The sequence below is a fragment of the Pelmatolapia mariae genome, linkage group LG2 (assembly GCF_036321145.2).
Source record: "Pelmatolapia mariae isolate MD_Pm_ZW linkage group LG2, Pm_UMD_F_2, whole genome shotgun sequence".
Taxonomy (NCBI): Eukaryota; Metazoa; Chordata; class Actinopteri; order Cichliformes; family Cichlidae; genus Pelmatolapia; species Pelmatolapia mariae.
Window position 1 is genome coordinate 34,829,652 of NC_086228.1, and position 20,836 is coordinate 34,850,487.

Sequence of the window (20,836 nt, forward strand, 5' to 3'; positions counted from 1 at the left end):
AAATGGGTCTGTAATTATGATGGTATCACAGGTCTGTGTGATCCCAGTGTTCAAGAGAAACATGCAAACACAGCACTGAAGTTGTGCAAAAAGTTTATTTTGCATTCTGTATATTAAAAAGCATCTTTCAGGAATGAGACCTGCCCAATCCTGTACTGACACATTTCCAGTGTACACATCTTTACATTCAAATACTGGTGCAAAAATACTGTCATCAACTACAGAATAGAGGAAAAGGGAAAAAAAATAAATATAAAAAAAAGAAAAAAAAATACAGTGGGCCTCCTGTCAGAGTTTCATACAGAAAAATAACTCACTTTAAAAACTACAGGAAGGCAATCAGGTTCCAGTGCATGGCAGACTACATGTAGCTGATGGTTAAAACCACACATGGGTAATGGTTTAGCGTCTCATCTTCACCCCTAGTTGAAGTCGTGAACAACAGGACTGGCAGAGGAGTAGAGCTTCCTCTTGACCAGTCGGTACTCTGGTCTCAGCTTCAAAACTTTGTTGGTATCGAAGATGTTCTTGAATGACGGCCAGCCATCACTTTCTGCCTTGAAGACCACAGACAGCTCGAAAGTTGGCGTGACGCTGGAATCGGGGAAGATGCTCCCAATGTACTTCAGGCCGTCTTTGCCATCGATGTAGAGCTTGATGGAGGCCCCCCGGAGCCCACAGGGCTCATCAGCAGAAGCACGCACCACATCCTGACTAATCCTGGTGGTCATGTGGCGAGGTAGCAGCAGCACCTGGCAGTTGAGGATGGAAGCCTTGGCCTCAGTGAGGCGACGCTCCATCTGCTGAGTCACAACCTGCTGGAAAAGCCGCTGTTCGTGCTCCAGACCAGCGTCCAGGTCAGCAACTGAATAAAGAGACAAAGCAGAGTCAGAATGAGAAACAAGTCACACCATCTCGTTAAGAGTTTAATATCCACGCCAAAGGGTCCCTCCTTTTCTCTACACTAGGAACGTTGAGTGTCAGACCCTTGAATCAATTTACTTTGGACAGATTTTAAATCACATGAAAGCTGCACTTAATATAGTACGTCACCAGAATAAAGGCTTTGCATCAGCAGCGAACAAGGAAGCGCTCTGAAAAGCTCAGCAAGTGATCAGCTGATCCAAAAGCTGAAGGGCTTGCATCAGACGAGTGTCCCGTGAACGAGCACTGCCAGTTCAATGCCCCATTGTTCTAACGCGAAGGTTTAGTTCTACTTCCAACCGGTTCCAAGGTTTACTTTGGACCATTGATATTTAAATAGCATTAGCGGTGTTTAAAGGCTCTGCCAGAGAGAGAGCAGTCCTTAGACCAGGAGCACTTAAGGAAGAACCTTCGCCTTTTTATATAAACTGGATAAAAGTATATTAAAAAAAACAAAACACTAACTTTATGAACAACTTACAGGATGAAATGCTCTCGCTTTCTTCGTAGCTCTCGACGCTTCCCCGCCGGGATGAACTCATCTTTTGTCCTGTTATCTTTAGCGGACAAAAGCACTTTCCTATCATCTCTACGACGTTTTCTTCCTCCGACAAGAGGTGTCCAAAGACCAGAGCCGAGCTATAGACCATCCTGATTCCTGTTTGTGAAGCACCGGTATCTCCTCCGAGCGTTTGGTCTGTGTCTTCTCCATGTATCGAGTTGGTTGAGCTGAGCGGCTGTCGGCTGTGAGCGCGGAGGTTTTATACCCGAGCTGTCGGTTGCGTCAGCTGAGCTCTCGCACGTGTGGGCGGGGCTTGGTGGATTGAGCCAGAAATTTCCGGATCACGCAACGCGCGAGGAGATTGCAGAAAGTTGGTGTAAAAGCTCAGTAGTTATTTGTAATATTTAGTTTTATTATTAATTAATAAATGAAGATATTTCCTTATGTATCGTCCTACCTTGTAATATTTGTGTGCCTCGTACACGTCTATTGTTTTTAACTCTATATATTTATGAAAGTTGCACTTAACATCCTACAAAATAATATTAAAAACAGATTAAATAGATTAAAAAAGATAAATGACACATTTGACACGATTATGACATTTAAAACACCAATATATAGCAAATAATGGACAAAATTAGTAAAATGACTTAAATCAACATTGTGTTTTTACTGCCTATTTTTACCTTTGTTTTTTTTTATTCTTTTTGAATTTCATTTCCCTTTCAGTTTACCTTATGAAAAACATTCCATTTTTGATGTATTTGTGTTTATTTTTTAACTCCACTCCCACACATTTTAAGAGTATTTTCTTAAAACATTTTATGACATTTTCTAACATTTATTTTTATGACCCTGTAATTTACGAAATTTTTAGATTTCCTGGAGAAAGGTTTGTAAATTTATATTTTTTTCAAGTAGCAAATAATCAAAAAAATAAATAAAAATAGTGTGCAGGCAACCATTCATTATAGTAAATAAGCTGAATAAGGTTTACAGTCAGTTCATACATGATTTTTGAAAACTCAAGATCAAAACAGAGAATATTTGGATTTTCCACATAATATATATTTCCCTATTTTTCCAGAAAACCATATGGGAAGTAACATTTATTGTCTATAAAAATTTTAATTCATATAATGTAGAAAACACACAAAGTTCACTTTTCTTCAGTTATGCTCCAGGACCTTTATTTGTAGTAGAATATTTGTATTAGCATGTGTCTGTAAATGAAGGCTCTACATACCTGATTTAAAAAACTACTAGTACTAAAAAAATACTAATAAATGAACAAAAGTGGCCTGCTGCAGATCCAAAGGTTTAAGCAATCCATCTAACTCTTATAACTGCACAAAAGATTCCTCTGAATCCCACAGTGTTGTTTTCAAGTCCAGACATGTTGGCGTCATAAATCATGCATTGCTCACAAATGACTAATTGTCTAATACACACCGGTCATTTAAATTCATATTCATCTGGCGAGGGAAAGGAGCTTTTTCCTCCAATCAAAGGACAGTGTTTCCATGACACCAAACAGCTCCTTGCTTTAAGTCCAACCTACTTAGGTTACGTGAGAGCAGACAGCAGTAGGAAGGTTACAGGTTAAAGACTCACACCTGAGTCATGGTCTTGGGAAATCTCCCTGCTGTGAAACGTCACAGCTGGCAGCCAGTCATGTTCAGACTAGCTGCTGTCGTCAAGTCAGAGGCTCGCCACTAAGAAGGAAGCGTCTTTCTGTGGAAATGCAGGGGAACTACACTGTGGGGTGACAAGGAAATGCAATGTATAGTGACAGTGCTGTAAAACCAACACTCACTGTTTAAGATATTCAGTGTGGTGTGTGTGTGTGTGTGTTTTAATTACACAACTATTCAGAATAAGCTTTCTGTGTTTTGTCACTTCCAAAGTAAACTTCACACGTAGTGTGTGAGGCGAGGGGTTTAATAACAGAGACTCAGATTAAGTTGTCAAACTAACACAATTTTAGATTATTTTTGATACGCAAGTCTAATATGGCCTTATGCAACCGGTGATTTGCACCTGTTTTAAACCCTCTGCACTTACATTCACCAAGGCGTCTCTTGATGACAGTGTCCTCCAGAGTGTTGTCAGGACTTGGCTGGTTGTTGCTTTTAATAGCCATAGAAATAATTCTGTGATCACCCTCTTCAGTTTCAGGCATTTCCAGTGCATTCCTCCCCTGCTGTTTAGCTTCAATGCAGGAAAATGTCCAAAATTCCCCAAAAGTTCAGCTTTTGTTTTCCTTGAATGAAAGCTAAGTGCACTGTGGTGGTGCAGAGAAGCACAAAGACAAGATTTGGATCACTGTCTATAAATGTATGGACCTTAATGTAAAGCATAACAATAATACAATATGTAATTCATTAAACTTAAAATAAAGTTTATTAGTAAACTCTATTATGAAGTGTTACCTTTGGTTCTTTTATTAAGATATTAAGAAAAGCTGCAAGGTGTGAGCACATGTGACACTAAATGATTCACATAACATATCCTTCTCAAAGTGATCAACACTGACTGCTATTCCGCTGACTCACTGCTATAATTATAAAACGTCCTGTGAGCATTCAGAAATGTGAGCAGAGGAAAAATCATGTGCAAACAGAGCACCTTTCATTTAGTGCTAAGGAAGTGTTGCTACGTAAATGTAAATGTGACTTTTCTTATTCTTTTCTTATTTGTTTATTTATTATACTTTTATTATTGCTGCCATGGTTCTTAAATGTTTTACCTGCTGCGCTTTTTAACTTATTAACGTCTGGATTAAATGTGTGACCTCTAAAACGATCACTGTCTGTGGCATATTTATTATCAGTGGTGGGGAAAGACGGCTACATATAAATGAGGGAAAAGAGAAAAACTGGAAAAGTACAGAATTCAAAAGAGTTCATGTAAAGTCATGGTATTTAGTAAAGAAGAGGGAAGAGGAGGAAGATGTGTTCAATGACTGTATAAACAAAAGAAGCGGTCACAAGATGCCTGGCACCAAGCCTGTTTATCTGCATTTCACATGCACTCACAAACACCTCATGACTGAGAGCGCAGCCGGTGAAACTGCTCCGCGAGGTTGCATCAGATCAGTCGACAGCCACGGGGATCTGATCCAGTTGTGCTGCATTATGAACACAGAACAGTTGTGGGGTTTATAATATTTAGATCGATGGTGTAAACGAGCAGAAATGGAGATGAAACTGTGCATCAAGTGGACTCGACAGGCAAACACAAGTTCTTGTTCCAAAACCCATAAAAGTAACAAAGTGGAAATTTTCTTTCCTTTTGGCCTTCAGATGAAACAATCTGCAAAGAAAAGCAGTCGTCTTTGGTTGCGCTCGTGTGAATTAATCTCCACATTAAGGCCTTATGCTCATAACACTGAAAATACATGTTTAAGGGAAATATAATTCAGATATTACTATATGAAAAAAGCCTTGAATTCAGTGTTGAAGATCAACATTCAACATCTAGTTTAATAGGAACTAGTGAATTAGCTGATTTTGTAATAACTAGCTGGAGTTAAAAACAAGACAAAATGTGTGTTTTATGGAAGTTCATATGAACTGGAGTGGAGTGGTGTACACTTCATATGAACTTCATATGAAGTGTACACCACTTCGTATGAAGACGCTCCTGCTTTGGAGAAAAGAAATCACTTTTAGCTGAAGATACTTTTAACAAATTGTTTAATTCAGCAGTGTAACTGAATGTAACTGTGTATGCTAATATTTAATGATTATACTTCTTTGTTTGATTAAAACAGATGCATGATTCCGGGAGGCAAGTCCAACCTGTTTTCCAGAGAGGAGCAAAACATCACAACATCCCACACAGCTAACATCAGCTGACACACTGATGGATAGATAGGAATGAGCGCATTGTGACAAAGCAAACACAGAGAGCAGGCTGTTTACTAAATGTGAAGTTCAAAGTTAATATTGGTGAACTGACCTCGTGTGAAAATATTTCAGCTCGTGGAACAGATGTTATTAAACCCCTCGCCTCACACGCCACCATCAAAATGTTGGACTGTGAATAAAGATGTGTGGAACTTTTTGTAAACCCTCTTGAATCGAAGCTGAAAGTTGGCACTTGAATACAAGTGCCAACTTTGATGGTGGTGTACCGAGGCACAATTATAAAAACTTTGTTAATTTCCAAATACCAGTGGACCTACCTGTGCTGATTATGAACATAATAATAATAATATCTACAAATGTAGCAGCTTTTATAGTGTTTTTGCACAGCATGATAACCAAATGCTGTGCTTGTAATCGAGGCTTCATCACTGATCCATGAGCCAGTCTTCATTCTCAAGACTTTAAAGTATCCAGAGATCCCCTTTAGTCCTTTTGGTCATGTGATACACATATTACAACTATAATGCAACCCTGTGATGGAGCGAGTTGAAAAAAGCAGGAGTCACAGGAATTATTAGAAAAATAGGGTTTCCATTTATTTAACCCCAAAATTATATTTACAAAAGTAATAAATGTTGAGCTCATAAAAGAGGTCAAAGAAACAAAACTAAACTCAGGCAGAGAACTGCAACCTTAACAAACCAAATGACTGCCCAGACAGACATAACTGACCTAAACAGGAAATGACACACAAAGGTATAGATAATGGCTGATCAGACCACTATGACACACGAGGGGTAACTAAGCAAAACACAATCATAAAGCACAAAAACACCAACTCCCAGGGATCATGGCAGGTTAGTCAGAAGAAGCAACGGTTAGTCAAAGATCAAACAAAGTAATGAACTGGTATGAATACATAAGTAAAGTAAATGTGCACGCTTACAAATAGAACAAATGTATCCAAACCAATCAATAAACTTATTGGAAACTAAAGTGTGTTATTGTGTTCAGATGAAACAATAAAAATACATAGGAGTTACGGACTTTTAGAGTGTGGCCATGGGTTTGACCATTACAATCCCAAATTTGACTTAACTCTAATTTTACTTCACAATAAGAACTTTCCTGCGTTAACAAAGCTAAACTGACAGCAAAGGCAGAAGGAAAGCTAACGGGAAAACTAAACTAAACAGTAAAATAAAAAAGAAGAAAACCTGCAGTTTCAGTCTTGTGACTCACAGCAACATCGTCCACATTCATACCGCACGCATGTTAACTGGAATTATAAACATCGGTTAAACCGTAATAACTTTATAATAGCAATCCAAATAAAGTTTACAGATTTATCATTTTACAGACATCATTTGCACCTTTACAAAAACCGTTATTAAAAACCATATATGGAATAGTACATTCATTATTATTACATTCATTGTTTAACAGTGTTGATTCACAGTTAATTAACTATCAGTGTCCATTTATTAATGATAGTTATTCCAGAATATTACCTAACAAAAATCTTGTAAAGCTGTATTGATTTAATATTGAGTTTAGTACATAGACATGAACATGTTGCACAAGCATGTTTTAGTGTAAATGAATGAATAATTGAATAACTGTAATTAAAATTTCAGCTTAAAAAACTGCAGGGATTTATTCCATAAACTAGCATCTTTGAAATAAATTAAGAAGGCTGATAGATGATTCTAGTTCTTTTAGATGCGCCACCTGACTTTTGCAAATACTATTCACTTCAGACTTTTACTTGGACACCTACATTAACCTTTGTCTTTGGTTGTGAGAGCACTGATATAATTTTCTAAATGAAAGAAAGATTTTGATGATAAATCAATGCTTTCCTAGTTTTACAGATCGTTCATGGAAGGTGTAGCAGCCCACAGATGAGCTGAATTTGGCTGTTTTTAGCCATATTTAAGAGAGCTACTGACCTTTTCCTCCTGCTTTAAAGAACACCTTTGGATCCTCTGTATGCTGAAATATCCTTTTTACAATGTTAATTTTTAACTTCACAATAAAAGTCTCATGTTTACGGCAGTGCTAGCCTGACATCTGAGAACATGCTAGTTGTTTTAATTATCTCAACATGTTTCAAATTATTATTAATTATACATTTTAATTAACAGTTTTAACAGCTGGAACAAATGAATCATGCCAGACTGGTTTATTTTGAATGATCATTTAATCACCATTTGTCTTTGCATTGGGTGGCACGGTGGTGGAGGTTAGCGCTGTCGCTCCACAGCAAGATTTGTGTGCGAGTTTGCACGTTCTCCCTCTCTCCTCCCACAGTCCACAGACGACACTTTGACTGGTGAATCCAAATTAGCCCCTGAGTGTGATTGGTTGTCTGTCTCTGTGTGATAGCCCCGCAACGGACTGGTGCCAATTCTTGGAGAATTTGAATTATTCTATAATGTGGATGCACAAAAGGTACTTTCAAAATAAAATGTAAAAAAAAGAATCTATATAAGAAACTCCAACAAGCTATAAATTGAATCCATTATTTTAAATAATATATGAATATCCTATACGTATATTCGTATAGGAATATACGAAATGATCATTTTGCAGAGTTAGCACACAGTGACGGAGGCTGAGCCTCATGGAGGACCCGAAGAGCCACGAACATTGAAATAAAGGATTTTGTGCTTCAGTAATGAATTGTGCAATAAAATATGCATTAGGAAATCCATTTAGGAATTCATTTTATAATTGTTTTATTTCTTTAAATATTACTAAAGTAATTTATGATTTAATAATTTAATTTAAAATAAAGGTACAAGTATAAAATTGCATAATTAAGATTAAGGAACTGACCTCCCAGCCCATTGTTCCTTCAGTGGGCTGGTTTCAGTCATCATGCAAATGTACTGATTATAAGATTTGGGGAAACCTGCAGTCAGCTGAGACTGAAGAAGTCACCTGGATGAGTGACGAAACGTTTCTCCCACAAAACGCTACGTCCAGATGAACAGATTCAACTTTTGGAGATTTAAAATAAAAATCAATATTTCAAAATGAATCCTTTAATAAATACTTAATAAAAACTCGAAATAAAAACCTCATTTCAAAAACCGTTTTCAATTTCCAAATTAAAAAAGAGAGTTTTAAAATGCAATTTAAATAAGACAGATTTACTTTACTGACATTTTCCAATCCATTTCCTCCCTGCATTTTTCCGTTCCTGTTAGCTCGTGAATTCGCTATTTTATTAGCAAATAGATTAGATTTGGGATTTTGAAATAATGATTTATATATTGAATAATAAATTATTTTAGTGATTTTTAAATTAATAAAATTATTTAAAAATTAAATATAAAATGCATATTATTTGGACAAATTTATTAATGAAGCACAAAATTCTTTATTTTGATGCACGTGGCTCTTCTGGTCCTCCATAGAGCTGGTCTTCATCTTTGTCTGCTGACTTAGTAAGTGTCCTCCGTGGGTACCCTCAGAGGCTGAGGTTGCTCCAGGCTGATCATGAGCGTGGGGTCTCTGCTCATCACTTCACCATTATTAGTATCTGCATTGCCCACAAATGGGTGTGCCCTCTCTTGCTGAGGATTTGGTGTAAGACAGAACTCCTCTCTCTCCTGCTGCTCCAAGTGTCTGAGGATGGCCTTGGACAGGAAGTGAGGGTCATCCTCCTGCTCATCTAGAAAACGATGAAGATGAAGAAGAAGATTATCTGGTTGTTAATTCCATGTTTTCAGCTTTATAACAATCGAAGAACTACACAGTGATATTCAGTTCCATCACAAAGATAAACATGAGTTCACATGAGGCCACAGTTAACTGGACCAAAGCCAGAAATGTTCCTGAAACTGATCCTCTGACCTACATATTTCATTTCAGCTTCATACTGTGCCACATTTAGACTCCAGTGTAGCAACAAAACCCCTTTAAAAACAGCCACAACGTCCTTGTGGGAAAGTGGATAAGCTGAAAGCTAAAATCCCCCTAAAAGCAGCCTGTGTCATGCTGGGAGTACAAAGTTCCCTCTCTCTCTCTCTCACACACACACACACACACACACACACACACACACACACACTACCATTGAGCAGGATGAGCTTGTAGCGGTTGCGACACTCCAGCGAGTGCTCCAGGATGTCCTGCAGGGTCCTGAAGAAGAGCAGAACCTGCTGTCTGCGCTCAGGCTCCCCAAAACCAGCGCTGCTCTCCTGGGACATGTTGTACAGCGTCAGCAGAGGCGTCGCATACTCCACCACACACTCATGGACCTGTTGACACACAAACACACACAGACATGAACAAAAAACAGACACTCAGGGAAAGATATATTTCCCGGACAGATAATCCTTTAAAAGCTTGCAGCACTCTCCTCTCAGATATGTTTGATTCTCGTGTTTTACAGCTAGATGGTGCTGTTTCTGCGCTTTCACAAACTAGCTCTCCACTGATGGATTCTTTGGTTTAACCAGGAGGTCGTACCAATGCTGTGCTATTGAAGGGAAATAGTCAAAGGTGAGGCAGATTATTTTATTTCTTTATTTCAAAGTACAAAAAATATCAGATGATAAGGAGTCTGTTTTATAGTATGTCGTAACCCGGAAATAAATACTCAGTGAAATAATGTCACAATCAGCTCAGCAGACAGTGTAAAGCTGTTAGGATTTCCTGGCTTCACTGAGGAAGATCATGATGTTAAAGCTACAGCAAAAGTAACATAAAGAGCAACTTTAGCGCTTGGCCACTCAGCAAGGACGGTATGCAGCACGGATCCCTTCACACTCATAAAAGCATACACCAAACACGTCCTGCAAATTTAAGTTTATTTGAATGATAAAATTTCCCATCTCTCCTCCCTTCAACTCTGCCTGCTGTTTCAACCCCTCCACCACCCCAGCATCCACCTGTCAAACTCCCAAATTGATATTAATCATTGTAATATTGAAGAAAAATGGCCAGCAAATTGACGTTATAAATCATTACTCAAGATGTGTTTTGTTTCTAAAGTATTAGACTCTAAAGTACTTGTCCAAGATGAAGTAAAAAGTGCACATTAAATATGCACTAAACTGAATATATATGCATATATATGTAAAAATAACCTGATTCCATGTAATGTCTGCAGCAGTAAATTAAAGCCATTCACTTTGAGCTATCTGTGGCTATTTTTAGTCTTAAATGAAACCCGAAATGCTTTCATGTTGCCCCAAACTTCCTTTCTTTTGACTGAACTATTACTTGTGTATCCAGCGTGTTAGATTTGCTGCATCAAACACGCTGGATACACAGCACGCTGATGTTCTCTAAGATACTGAAGCAAATTATGTATAGAGAAAAAGGCCCTTGAGTCTGTCACTTTGCTGTGACTCTCGCTGTCTGTCATATTTAAACTGTGCAATCTTTGCAAATCTGACCAAAGGAGAAAAATATGACCATGCTGAGTCTTTCAAACCACACTTGCAGCAAAAAAACCCGACGCTGAGTTCATTTCCTGCACGAGACATTTACAGCTGTTTAATACTGACCAAACATTTTTTAATATGGACTTCAGTCCAGTCTGATGCACATTAATCAAGTAAAAAAACAAACAAAACTATGCCTGGGTTACTTTATGCTTGCATACCTTCCTATTCTCATCCATTATGCGGTACACACTGTGCTTGTAGACCCGCCCCCGGACTCCTGCCCTGTCAATCTCATTGTTTGGTAGGTTGTCATAGAATTGGATGTTTTCATCCTCGTCCTCCAGCTTATGGGAAATGTTGGCATTGAGAGGGATGAGGATGAGGAGCTTCCTGGAGCCACGACCCCAACTGATGTTGTTTAACTGGTGTGTGGCACAAAACGCTGCGATGGACTGCTCCAAATCTGAATAGACACGCAAACACAGAAACCAATTCAGATCTCTTCATTCACATTCATCCTCCATCTCTAGAATAGAGAAGAAAGTGTAGCAATGTGACCCTGTGAGCCAAAAAGAACAGACAACAAAGTCTAGCAGCTTAATAGATTCAACCTGAACTGGTTAATAAATTTAATTTAAATCAATTCACTTGTATTTATATAGCTCCAAATCACAACAACAGTTGCCTCAAGGCTCTTTATATTGTAAGCTGAAGACAGAGAAATCCCCAACATTCATATGACCCCTTTAGAGCAAGCTCTTTGGCGACAGTGGAAAGGAAAAACTCCCTTTTAACAGGGAGAAACCTCTGCACACATGGACACACACTGAATTTAACAGGACATGAGGGCAAAACATGATTTGTTTATAGATGTTGTCATGTTACTGACGTGGCAGCACCAGTCGCAGGTATCCCAGGTAGAAGGACCAGGCAAGGCCGTGGGCTACGTTCTTCTTCCTCCCCTCGCAGATGTCTGACACCTCCACCGCCGACGGACCCTGCATGCCAACCACAGAAACAGCCGCAACAATGTCACAACACTTCACCTATGCTCAGGAGCCACCTGACACCCTGCTGAAGGTGCCAGGGGAAAAAAAGGGCATCCTCTCACCCAAGCTGCCCTTTTCCATGTGGAACAAATATATTTTTAGGTTGAATTCAGCATGAGGGACACAGTCAGCTGCACCAAAAGAGATCTGTGCAAAACGCAATGGTCATTGTTGCTAATGAAGACATGTTTAGAGTCTATTTTTACTCAAGAAATGCCATATCAGTTTTAATCAGGTAAAGCCCCGGGGAGGGACTGGTCTTTCTGTAGTGTAGTCCTTTAAAGCTGTTTTTATTTGTGAGCCACAAACACACACCGAGCTCTGACTGAGATCAAATTGTCAGGTTGGTGAATTCTCTTCAAATGTAGCCGCTCAGTAAAGGCTTCAACTACTAAAACATAATCAAATACACTGCCAGTCAAACGTTTGGACACACTTTCTCATTTAATGGTTTTTCTTTGTCTTTACTACTTTCTACATTGTAGATACAAACTGAAGACATCAAATATATGAAACAAGATATATTGATATATGTAGCAAAGAGAAGAATTATTAATAATTCTCCTGAAAGTATTTAAGTTAAGATAACTCTTTATTATCATTGCTCATTCATACTTAGTACAATACTACAACAAAATTGGAAAGTAGCCACCCTTTGCTTTGTTGACAGCGCTGCAAATCTTTGGCCTTCTCTCAATGAGCTTCATGATGTATTCACCTAAAATGGTTTTCACTTCACATGTGCACCTTGTGAGGGTTCATTTGTGGAATTTCTTGCCTTCTTGATGGGGCTGGGACCATCAGTTGTGTTCTGCAGAAGTCAGGCTGGTACACAGCTGACAGCCCTATTTGACAACTGTTAGAGTTCATATTATGATTTCTAACAGTAGTTAGAACTAAGAACCAACCAGCTAAGTAAAGAGAAACAACAGTCCATCATTACTTTAAGGACTGAAGGTCAGTCAGTCTGGAAAATTGCTAAAACTTTGAATGTGTCCCCAAGTGCAGTGGAAAATGTCAGTAAAGTAAAAAGATTTTGAAAATCTCTTTTTTAATTTGGAAATTGAAAACGGTTTTTGAAATGAGGTTTTTATTGGGAGTGTTTATTAAGTATTTATTAAAGGATTCATTTTGAAATATTGATTTTTATTTTAAATCTCCAAAAGTTGAATCTGTTCATCTGGACGTAAAAAAAAAAAAAAAAAAAGTGCAGTCGCAAAAACCATCAAGCACTATGATGAAACTGGACCGCCCCAGGAAAGGAAGACCAAGTGACCAAGAGAATAAATTCATCCGAGACATCAGCCTCAGAAATCTCAAGTTAACACCACCTCAGATTAGAGCTCAGATACAGTGGCTTGCAAAAGTATTTGGCCCCCTTGAACTTTTCCACATTTTGTCACATTACAGCCACAAACATGAATCAATTTTATTGGAATTCCACGTGAAAGACCAATACAAAGTGGTGTACACGTGAGAAGTGGAACGAAAATCAGACATGATTCCAAACATTTTCTACAAATAAATAACTGCAAAGTGGGGTGTGCGTAATTATTCAGCCCCCTTTAGTCTGAGTGCAGTCAGTTGCCCATAGACATTGCCTGATGAGTGCTAATGACTAAATAGAGTGCACCTGTGTGTAATCTAATGTCAGTACAAATATGGCCTCAGAGGTTGTCTAAGAGAATATCGGGAGCAACAACACCATGAAGTCCAAAGAACACACCAGACAGGTCAGGGATAAAGTTATTGAGACATTTAAAGCAGGCTTAGGCTACAAAAAGATTTCCCAAGCCTTGAACATCCCACGGAGCACTGTTCAAGCCATCATTCAGAAATGGAAGGAGTATGGCACAACTGTAAACCTACCAAGACAAGGCCGTCCACCTAAACTCACAGGCCGAACAAGGAGAGCGCTGATCAGAAATGCAGCCAAGAGGCCCATGGTGACTCTGGACGAGCTGCAGAGATCTACAGCTCAGGTGGGGGAATCTGTCCATAGGACAACTATTAGTCGTGCACTGCACAAAGTTGGCCTTTATGGAAGAGTGGCAAGAAGAAAGCCATTGTTAACAGAAAACCATAAGAAGTCCCGTTTGCAGTTTGCCACAAGCCATGTGGGGGACACAGCAAACATGTGGAAGAAGGTGCTCTGGTCAGATGAGACCAAAATGCAAAACGCTATGTGTGGCGGAAAACTAACACTGCACATCACTCTGAACACACCATCCCCACTGTCAAATATGGTGGTGGCAGCATCATGCTCTGGGGGTGCTTCTCTTCAGCAGGGACAGGGAAGCTGGTCAGAGTTGATGGGAAGATGGATGGAGCCAAATACAGGGCAATCTTGGAAGAAAACCTCTTGGAGTCTGCAAAAGACTTGAGACTGGGGCGGAGGTTCACTTTCCAGCAGGACAACGACCCTAAACATAAAGCCAGGGCAACAATGGGATGGTTTAAAACAAAACATATCCATGTGTTAGAATGGCCCAGTCAAAGTCCAGATCTAAATCCAATCGATTATCCATCTAATCTGACTGAGCTGGAGCTGTTTTGCAAAGAAGAATGGGCAAGGATTTCAGTCTGTAGATGTGCAAAGCTGGTACAGACATACCCTAAAAGACTGGCAGCTGTAACTGCAGCAAAAGGTGGTTCTACAAAGTATTGACTCAGGGGGCTGAATAATTACGCACACCCCACTTTGCAGTTATTTATTTGTAAAAAATGTTTGGAATCATGTCTGATTTTCGTTCCACTTCTCACGTGTACACCACTTTGTATTGGTCTTTCACGTGGAATTCCAATAAAATTGATTCATGTTTGTGGCTGTAATGTGACAAAATGTGGAAAAGTTCAAGGGGGCCAAATACTTTTGCAAGCCACTGTAAATGCCGCAAAGAGCTCCAGTAGCAGACACATCTCTACATCAACTGTTCAGAGGAGACTTTATGGTCAAATAGCTGCTAAGAAACCATGACTAAGGAAAAGCAACAAGCAGAAGAGATTTGTTTGGACCAGGAAACACAAGGAATGGACATTAGACCAGTGGACATTTGTGCTTTGGTCTGATGAGTCCAAATTTCAAATCTTTGGTTCCAGCCGCCGTGAGATGCAGAAAAGGTGAACGGATGGTCTCTACATACATGGTTCCTACCGTGAACTACTGGTGACACCGTTGATTTAAATGGACCACAGAGCGAAGGCAAAAAGGCCAACAAGTGGAACTCCTTCAAGATTGTTGGAAAATCTTTCAGTTGACGACCTCATGAAGCTCATCGAGAGAATGCCAAGAATGTGCAAAGCAGTAATCAAAGCAATGGGCAGACATTTTTAAGAATCTAACATTTAAAACATGTTTGGAGTTATTTCAGACTTTTTTGTTTACTACATAATTCCTTATGTGCTCATTCATAGTTTTGATGCCTTCAGTGAGAATCTACAACGTAAAGAGTCATGACTGGTAATGTATGTTTGAGATCCCACATCTACCGTCTGAGTGCAGGTAAAGACAGACTGCTGCTGGGACGATTGCATGCACTGTTGAGCATGGCGAGTCGGTAGCCCTTCAACTAACCTGACTGGTTGTGCACACCTGCCTGTAGCGCCGTGTTTATGTTCATAGTGAAAGTCTTCTAGTGTAGACAGGCTGGTGGACATTCCAGAAGTGCTGCTAATTAATGACTGTCTGCAATGTGAGTTTAGCTCTGGTTGCGGCAATGGCAGCTGGATCAAGAGGAGAGAACATTCATCATCATGAGAACTGGATTTCTTTGGAATGATGAATTACTTTACTGAGGAGCGCTGTGTGAACAACATCTGAAATGAGGTAGCAGCACTTGTGTAGTGCATCCTCAACTTCCACGACATGTTAATGTGGTAAAGAGTTGTGCTACTGTATTTGTGTTGCAGCCTGTTTACGACTTTTTCTTGATTTTCCATTCCCAGATGTTCCACTTGTTCAGCGTCTTTTTGGGATGTCCCAAGTGTTGCTTTATTTCTACATGATCTGAACAGCAGCAACATCTATGTCCACTATGATTTCTATGACTATGTCCTATGAACGACCCTCTTTGAACAGAGGCGGTGGTTTACGACACCAATTGTCTGCCGTCTATAATCCAGTTTTGAGATCCCTTCCCAGACGCCTTAATGCCCACTCACATCCTGGGCTAGGTTTCACAATGAGTTCACCTGAAACCTTGGCTGATTGTGATCTACAACCGTTTTCACACCTTGGCTCGTGTGATTTTAGTAGAGGATCATTAGGGGGTCCTTTGTCCCTCTTGGGGGGGACACTCCCACAAGGTTTAAGGCTACGTCCACACTAGCCCGGATAAATTTGAAAACGGCATTTTCGCCTGAAAACGCTCCGCGTCCACGCTATCGTTTTCAGTCATTTTCATAGAGTTGTGCATCCACATTGAAACGGACGAAAACGCTTACGTTTCAGTACTGCGCATGTGTGAAGCGCAAGAAGATTCGACCTGCCTCATTTCTGTGTGCTGCTTATTTACTTTCCGGCTCTCTGAAACGTCGCGGCAAAATGTCGAGGAAAAGCACCGAGTTTTTTAAATGGACTAACAATGAGGTGGAGTTGTTGCTGCGAGTAACACAAAAGTACAAAGTTGCAAAAGCGAGTGAGAATTAAAGAATTTGAAGAAAAGCTCTCTGGAGCATGTACAGACTGATATTAATTTTTAATAAGGCTGTCAAACCTGAAAGCAAACAAAACAAACGCTGTATAATGCCCTCCGCTATCTTTGTTTAATTGGTCACATGACTGCATCACATGACTAAAATGTGTCATCGTTTTCGAAATGGCTCCGGGTTCACTGTCCACACTGCGACGCGAAAACAGCGTTTTCAAATGTATCTGCTTAGGAGAGCGTTTTCAAAATGTTTTCCTTGAACGAAAATGGCGTCTCAGTGTGGATGGGAGGCCAAAACGAAGAGAAAATGATGCGTTTTCAAATGAAAATGTATTAGTGTGGACGTAGCCTAAATCTGTGACTCCCCATCATTTGACCTTAGAACTGAAGAAGCTTCTTGGATGAGAGGGTAAACATCTTCAAGCAACTTAAAGAAGTCCAGACGGTTTTCTTTCTAACCTCAAGTATTTAAACTCCTTTACTCTGTTTCTTCTTTTCAGTCCTCTTCTCTCCAGTGCACACCTCCACCTCTAGACCAGTATTATATTTAAACCTCACAGTCCACAGAAACTCCTGCCTAACCTCGTCTCTCAACCTGTCCATCACCACTGCAAACAAGAAGGGGCTCAGAGCCAATAACTAATAAAATCCCAGCTCCCAACCTAGAACCCATCTACCGTTCCTGCCCCACACCTCACCACACGTCACCACCCACTCCTTCCTCCACACTTTCAGTCTGTATAAGCTGTACTGCTGCTCGCTGATTGTCGCCTCTCTTCTTAACCTAGCTTTCCCATCGCCTCATCAATTCTATCCCTGTGTAATTACAGCTCTGCACCTCACCCTTGTTTGTTCAAAAACTGCACCATCTTGTGGTAAATTTCTGTTTTACACAAACACATTGCTTTAATTGATACTGCTTCAACAAAATACTTGTTTTAAACATGAATTCATGGTGGTTCTTCTTCACATTTTGGTGACAGTTTTATATTTGTCATAATATACTTAATAATAAGTAAAGGCTGAAAGCCCTGTAAGAGAAAGACAGTGATGTGCAATGAAGACGTGTCTGTAACCTCACCAGGACTCCAGAGACTTTCAACAGTGGGTAAAGGACAAACACAAGGACAAGGAGTTCCCAGATGTTGCCTTTGTGTGGTAGATGATGTCCAGCCAGGTACAGCATTAGGCTTGCCACACCAGCAGCGAGCAGGGTCTTGCCCCACAAACCACAGGCAGGGAGCATGTGGCTCAGCATCCCTTGTCCTCGATATCTGGTCAGAACATGGAAGGAAGAAGGGCAAATTTTGGCCCCGTTAACACGTGTTGCTGCTATACAGAGTAATTATTACTTTAAAAAGGCTGTCTCGGTATCTCTAACAATAATTTGGCAGCAAACATGTTTTTTGTCACTTTTAAGCTCCACCAGTTGTGGAAAGAAATATCTTTACTAAAAATCATCCTAAGAAGTGACACAGTACTCACGAACAGTAAAGTCTCAGCTTGTGGAATTAAATCAATGAACTCGGAGATACTAAGTTGTTACTGTGATCCAAGTCTCTTGTTTTATATATAGTGATAGTAAGCATACCGAATGGTTTTAAACTGCTTTAATCAGTTGTAACAATTGTAACTTCTGACGCTGAAAATGAAGCAAAGTCAAAAACTGCAGTTCCTTCAGTGGCCACTTGAGGCTAACAGTAATGTTATGGAGCTACTCCCATCTTTCATATACAGTTAATGTATTACAACACCTTTCCTCTCACCTTGTGTTTGAATGATATATCAGCTCCTCTGCCAGCAGACAGAGCCCATGTAGCAAAGGGCCAACAGTCAGCATGAGTACTGCCATGGCAATCCAGCCAAGCAACTTCTCAGGAGAGAATAAAAGCATGCATCCTATAGTTACGGCAACTGGAACCGCAGCACAGAGCTTAGGTAAATTCCCACGGGGCTGAGGGATTAGAGCATCCTGTTCTCGAGGACACTGCATCTGTCAGGAAGGAAAAGATAGAGCTTACAGAAAAATAGATACTGTAGAGCCAGTTAAGCTTTTTATTGAAGTCTAACTTCTGGTCTGGAATATTAACGTTTATCATCAGGAGTAACAAATTGCATGGTTGTGGATGTTTGGAGGTTTGAACACTTTTAACACAAATTTGTTTAACTTCTATAACTTTAAAAGACGTGAGCACCATCAGCTGTTACACAAAAGCTTGAATCTACCTACAGAAGAAGCAAACAGGTGGACTGTAGTCATTCAGCATAAACAAATCAGACCAACAGGGTGGGGTGGGGTTAATTTTTCCACAGGAATCCTCTGCAGCTGAAACCTGCTTATTGAAAAACTGGTTATGCGCAGGTTTGTTTTGCAATTTCTTCTCCTGTTAAGGCAAAACTGGTATCCTGACATCCATCACAGCACTGCACCAATCATAAAAGGCAGAAGGGAAGTGCCAAAGGGCAAAATGATGCCGTGTGACAATATAGAACTTGGAATCAAAATATAGATTCTCACCAAAACACTTCAGTGTTACAGGTGTTACTGAAGAGTGTTAAAGCACAATGAGGTACACTTAACATGCTCGCTAGCTGGTTGATTTGATGTAGTCCCGCTAAACAGAAGCTGCAGCCTTTTACTTTAACGTTACACGTGTCGGTAATCACGTTTCATTGCAGTGTGAACACTGAAGACAGCTGAGGTAAGTAACAGAGTGCAGTTTGTCTGTTAGTATGTTATAAAACTACAACAGAGACAAAGATGCAGATGAAGGGACTCACCTTGATGTGCCTGCTGTGATCCAGACTGGAGAGATTTCCTCTGTCTGCTCTATTTGTGCCTCTCCTCTCCCTCTGTCTCCACCCCTCATGCTATAACAGCAATTTCAGTTTTCATTTCACGTAAATATTCTAACTACCACAGTAAAAGAGAGGTAAAGAGTGGGTGGCAAAGAAAGAGAGAGAGAAAGTGAAAAAAGAGAGACGGGTAGAGAGCTAATACGCTCGAGGAAGTTCTGGCTCTGCACCAATAAAATTTTCATTGTGTTTCCTTCGTTCAGCTGCTGGGAGGGTGAAGCAAAGACCTACCGTATACATGAGAGAGAGGGAGGGAGAGGTAACTTGAGCTTGAACTGAATGTGTGGGGATACGTCTGCTGTGAGACTCAGACCGCTGCTGCCATCTGATCGAAGATCTTCATTTGTTCCACAGGCATTTATGTGATTTTAGTGAACATTAACCCCTATTTAGTCCATAAAAGTCTCAAAGCTTGGAAGCATTTTATATGACTCAAATGTTGCAACAGCATGCTGCACACAGTGGTTGCTGTTATCACTGTTTGCTGTCACTTCCTATAAAGTACTTGTAGATGAGTACTGAAGTGCTCATCCTGCTATCTGTACCTGAGCTGTGGTAAGGCACAACTTTTCCTGCAGTGGGATCAAAAAAAGTCTTGCTTGGCTTTTTAATGTCCGTTGGTTCTTTCTTTTAAACCAGTGCATATTATATATTGTTCTTCTTCCTAAAGCAGAGTCATAGTCAGCATGGCTTGGTTAGTTGGGTGCTTTACTTTGGTTATTCCCAGTAAAGTGGAACTGATTGTCTTTAATGCTCTTCGGCTTGGCGTACTCGTTGTGATACAACGTGTGGTGTTGGTGCATTTTTTAGTAGAATATAATATTTTTAATATATTGTGGGACTTTGTAAGCAGCTAACTCTACTAACTAATCTTTCCGTGATGTTTGAGCTTTGAGGAAGGAAATTCAAGTGTTTTATTTGTGTGTTAATTAGCCCTGATCAGCTGGTGTCTGTGCAAGTCTATGGGTGCACTTCGCTGACTTCCTGTCTTTAGCTGGTAACTTTGCACTCTACTTTTTCACAAGAATGGCCACATCCGTCTTCAAAAGGGGGTTAGGGTAACAACGTTAAAAATGAAAAGGGGTTTTCACAGACCAGTGGTTGGGAATCACTTCTCTTTACAAGCAGGAAGCATGTAAACGTGTATGATTTTTCAGAAATTTATGATTAGCTACAGAGATGTGGAAATACTTTTGATAGTATTAGTGAATTTTGTCATACAGAATCATAAAACTGAAAGAAGAACAAAGAGTGCTGTGTAAGACGCTTTGAAGAGTTTAACTGCTGCACACTGCATGCTGGAAACTCTGCTCATATGCAAATTTTTATTTAATTAAGTTTGCATTTGGGAGAGTTTTGGTTCGGATGTGGCCTAAACATAAAATACTAGACATTTTAAGCAGGAGTAATCTTTACCAGTAACTGTTTCTTAGTCGGATGATATTTTAATGATATATATGTGTGCAATTCATTCACACTCTCTGTCTTTAAAGCAAAGTGAGCTGCTTTCTGTCACAACTGATCAGCTGCTAGTTAGCACAAATATCTTATCAGCCAATTGCATGGTAGCAACTAA

General features: G+C 39.8%; 2 protein-coding genes across 2 annotated transcripts; both read right to left on the reverse strand.

The window, feature by feature from the left end:
- Window positions 1-76: 76 nt before the first annotated feature.
- si:ch211-39i2.2 (DNA damage-inducible transcript 4-like protein-like) lies at window positions 77-1,661 on the reverse strand. The gene is made up of 2 exons (XM_063499497.1): window positions 1,406-1,661; window positions 77-865 (listed from the first exon to the last, which is right to left on the reverse strand). Exons 1-2 carry the CDS (start codon window positions 1,572-1,574, stop codon window positions 423-425), a joined length of 612 nt encoding a protein of 203 aa, XP_063355567.1. The 5' UTR covers window positions 1,575-1,661; the 3' UTR covers window positions 77-422.
- Window positions 1,662-5,913: 4,252 nt separating this feature from the next.
- On the reverse strand, window positions 5,914-19,380 carry sting1 (stimulator of interferon response cGAMP interactor 1). The gene is made up of 7 exons (XM_063487945.1): window positions 19,186-19,380; window positions 18,171-18,397; window positions 17,486-17,678; window positions 11,596-11,704; window positions 10,925-11,169; window positions 9,386-9,572; window positions 5,914-8,983 (listed from the first exon to the last, which is right to left on the reverse strand). The coding sequence occupies exons 2-7, from the start codon at window positions 18,395-18,397 to the stop codon at window positions 8,754-8,756; spliced, it is 1,191 nt and encodes a 396-aa protein (XP_063344015.1). The 5' UTR covers window positions 19,186-19,380; the 3' UTR covers window positions 5,914-8,753.
- Window positions 19,381-20,836: the final 1,456 nt, after the last annotated feature.

What these genes read in the sequence shown, in the direction of transcription:
- si:ch211-39i2.2 (XM_063499497.1), bottom strand. Translation starts at nt 1,574, where the DNA reads ATGGTCTATAGCTCGGCTCTGGTCTTTGGACACCTCTTGTCGGAGGAA. An exon ending in AAGCGAGAGCATTTCATCCT is followed by an intron (nt 866 to 1,405) that starts GTAAGTTGTTCA and finishes CTCTTTATTCAG; the next exon opens with TTGCTGACCTGGACGCTGGT.
- sting1 (XM_063487945.1), bottom strand. Translation starts at nt 18,397, where the DNA reads ATGCAGTGTCCTCGAGAACAGGATGCTCTAATCCCTCAGCCCCGTGGG. An exon ending in ATATATCATTCAAACACAAG is followed by an intron (nt 17,679 to 18,170) that starts GTGAGAGGAAAG and finishes TGTTCTGACCAG; the next exon opens with ATATCGAGGACAAGGGATGC. An exon ending in CCTGCGACTGGTGCTGCCAC is followed by an intron (nt 11,170 to 11,595) that starts GTCAGTAACATG and finishes GTGTCTATTCAG; the next exon opens with ATTTGGAGCAGTCCATCGCA.